Raw genomic sequence first — 2,538 nt, forward strand, 5'->3', positions numbered from 1 at the left:
TTTCCATGCCTGGCTCAGACTGACTAAATATGAACCGATTTCTTTTGGGAGAGTGGACAGAAGATTATCGCCCCTGCTGCAAAGAAGCGTTCCCGTTTTGGAACTGCAATACTCTGACCAGGGCTCTAAGCTCAACATCCCAGGATGCCCGTGCAGCCACAGACTATTTATTCAATGCTTCATCCAGCAGAAAAGTCGTATTTTACTGTCAGATGCTTTCCATTAGCTTCGAGTGTGAAATTATCATTCCCACCCTTTTACCAGCCCCACCCTGGTGAGGAAATGAGGGAGAAAACCACCTCAAGAGCTCTTCACAGGATGTGTACTAGCTGTTCCTTGTCAGCACAGAGCCTGCTTATGGCAGGGATTGCTGCTCCGCTCTCAGGAGGGACAGAGAGGAGCCTGCCTTGGCGTTATGTTTGCATCAGTGCCTGGCAAAGCAGCCCAGAGGTGTTTGCATCCTCTCGCAGTCAGGAGGCTGCAGGATGCAGCCCGACACGGCTCCCAGGGATGGCGGGGGAAGAGGAAAGGTGGCTCCATAGATGCTGTGTGGGGACATGGTGGCCTGTCCTCCAGCCCTGGCTCCTGTCCTTGGGTGATCTCTTGGTCTAAGCCCGAGGTCACCTCATGTCTCCTTGAGATGCCAAAACTCACTGATAGGAGCGTGGACCACATTTTTCCTTTCTCTTGTGAAGGCTGGTTCCCATAACAACCCGGTGATGTGGGACTGAGGGGTAAAGACATTCTTTTCCTTCCTGACTTCCAGATTTACCCTCTATGCGGTGGACACGCGAGGGAGACACTCAGAGCTGAGCACGGTCACCCTGAGGACAGCCTGCCCGCTGGTAGACGACAGCAAGGCAGAAGGTCAGTGCTCAGGTGCTTCATTTCCCATGACAGAAGACATTTCCTGCTAATTTTCCTCCTGCAAACCTCTCCAGTCCCTTCTATCCCAGTGTGAAGGCTCCTGTAAATTCACTCACAGGCACAGGGATGGGGTTAATCTGGGGAGGGACAAAGTGCAAGGGTGTCCAGCAGCAAATTCCTTGGACCTACAAGGAAGCTGGGAGGGGACTTTTTACAAGGGCCTGTAGTGACAGGACAAGGGGTAACGGGTTTAAATTGTAAGTTGGGAGGTTTAGATTAGATATCAGGAAGAACGTCCTGCAGAGGGTGGGGAGCACTGGGACAGGTGCCCAGAGAAGCTGTGGATGCCCCATCCCTGGAAGTGTCCAAAGCCAGGCTGGATGAGGCGTGGAGCAACCTGGTCTAGTGGAAGGTGTCCCTGCCCATGGCAGGGGGTTGGAACTGGTTGATATTTAAGGTCCCTTCCAACCCAAACCTTTCTGTGATTCTATGAAATTCCCTTCGGCTGGGCAGTATGTGGCTCCTGTGGTCCTGTGCCGTGCAGTGCCATGGTATGCTTCCCCGTGCAAAGGACCTAGACAGTGCTTTAGAACAAATCTGAGACAGAACAGCCCAGATCTAAGTGGAAAATAGCATAAATGTCCCCTGGAAAAAGGGGGATCTCTTCTTGTAAAATGGAGAGAGGCAGCCCTCACTGTGCCGGGGTAGCTAGCAGTGCGGGACACTGTCGGCTCCAGGTGTTTAAAAGGATTTCTGAAACAGAAGCACCGATAAAAGCCCAGCCATTTCTGCACATTTGCATTTTCCAATTTTGAATCCAGTCCCATTTATTCTTACGCCCAGAGCGCTTGGCTGCTTTCACATTTAAAAAGATCCCTCTAAGTGCAAGGCAGGTTACCTGTTTTCCTTCTTGTTTGCTTTCTGTTTTGAAAAGCACACCGAAGAAAGGTTTCATTAATGCTTCGTTCCATGTTACTGCTCAGCATTCCCAGGAAAAATGAGCAAATGGGAGACTAAAGAAACGGAAGGAAATTGGATTTTGTGCATTTTTCATTTCCAAAAAGAGATCCTTTCCTACAGCAGAGTGCACCCTCTTGTTTAGCACATCTGAGCTGCTGCAGCAGATACCCACAATGGTGATGTGCTGTTTTTAGGGCTCAAGTACCATCCTGTTATCAAACATGTCCTATTTTTCCCACCCTTTAGCATCATAACTGTGCAATTGCTTTTGTTTTGGTGAATTAGGGAAGAGCTTGCCAGCCCTACCTGGGAGGATAAGGCTGCATCCCTCTGTGCTGGCAGCCCCTCTCCTCTTCCTTCATGAATTGTTGCTGGAGTCTTTGAGGCTGCTCTGCTCATGCAGAGCACTTTTTGTAGGATTAGCCTGAGGAATTGCTAAATGCTCCCCAGGTCACTAAACCCTGCTGCAGGCAGCCCCGGGGGACTGGCTGCCATCCCAGATGCCCGCCTCTCCTGCCAGCCCTGCCAAGGGCTTGCTCCTCCTCCTCCTGTGTTAGCACCTTCTGGCTGCTCATTAATCCCATCCCCTGATCCTTTCCAGAGATAGCTGACAAAATCTACAACCTCTACAACGGCTACACCAGTGGGAAGGAGCAGCAGACAGCCTATAACACGTTGATGGAGGTCTCCGCTTCCATGCTCTTCCCAGGC

At 50.9% G+C, this 2,538-nt stretch overlaps 1 protein-coding gene across 1 annotated transcript in view; it reads left to right on the forward strand.

The window, feature by feature from the left end:
* Nucleotides 1-766: 766 nt before the first annotated feature.
* Nucleotides 767-2,538, forward strand: part of LOC104506923 (astrotactin-2-like) — a gene marked incomplete at its 5' end in the record, with an annotated part of 10,124 nt that continues 8,352 nt past the window's right edge. The window contains 2 exons of the mRNA XM_010148052.1: nucleotides 767-867; nucleotides 2,429-2,538. The exon at nucleotides 2,429-2,538 is cut by the window's right edge and continues 104 nt beyond it. Coding sequence (XP_010146354.1) covers nucleotides 767-867; nucleotides 2,429-2,538 — 211 coding nt within the window. The remainder of the gene's footprint in view (nucleotides 868-2,428) is intronic.

Source organism: Eurypyga helias, unplaced genomic scaffold (genome assembly GCF_000690775.1).
Source record: "Eurypyga helias isolate BGI_N326 unplaced genomic scaffold, ASM69077v1 scaffold8393, whole genome shotgun sequence".
Lineage (NCBI taxonomy): Eukaryota > Metazoa > Chordata > Aves > Eurypygiformes > Eurypygidae > Eurypyga > Eurypyga helias.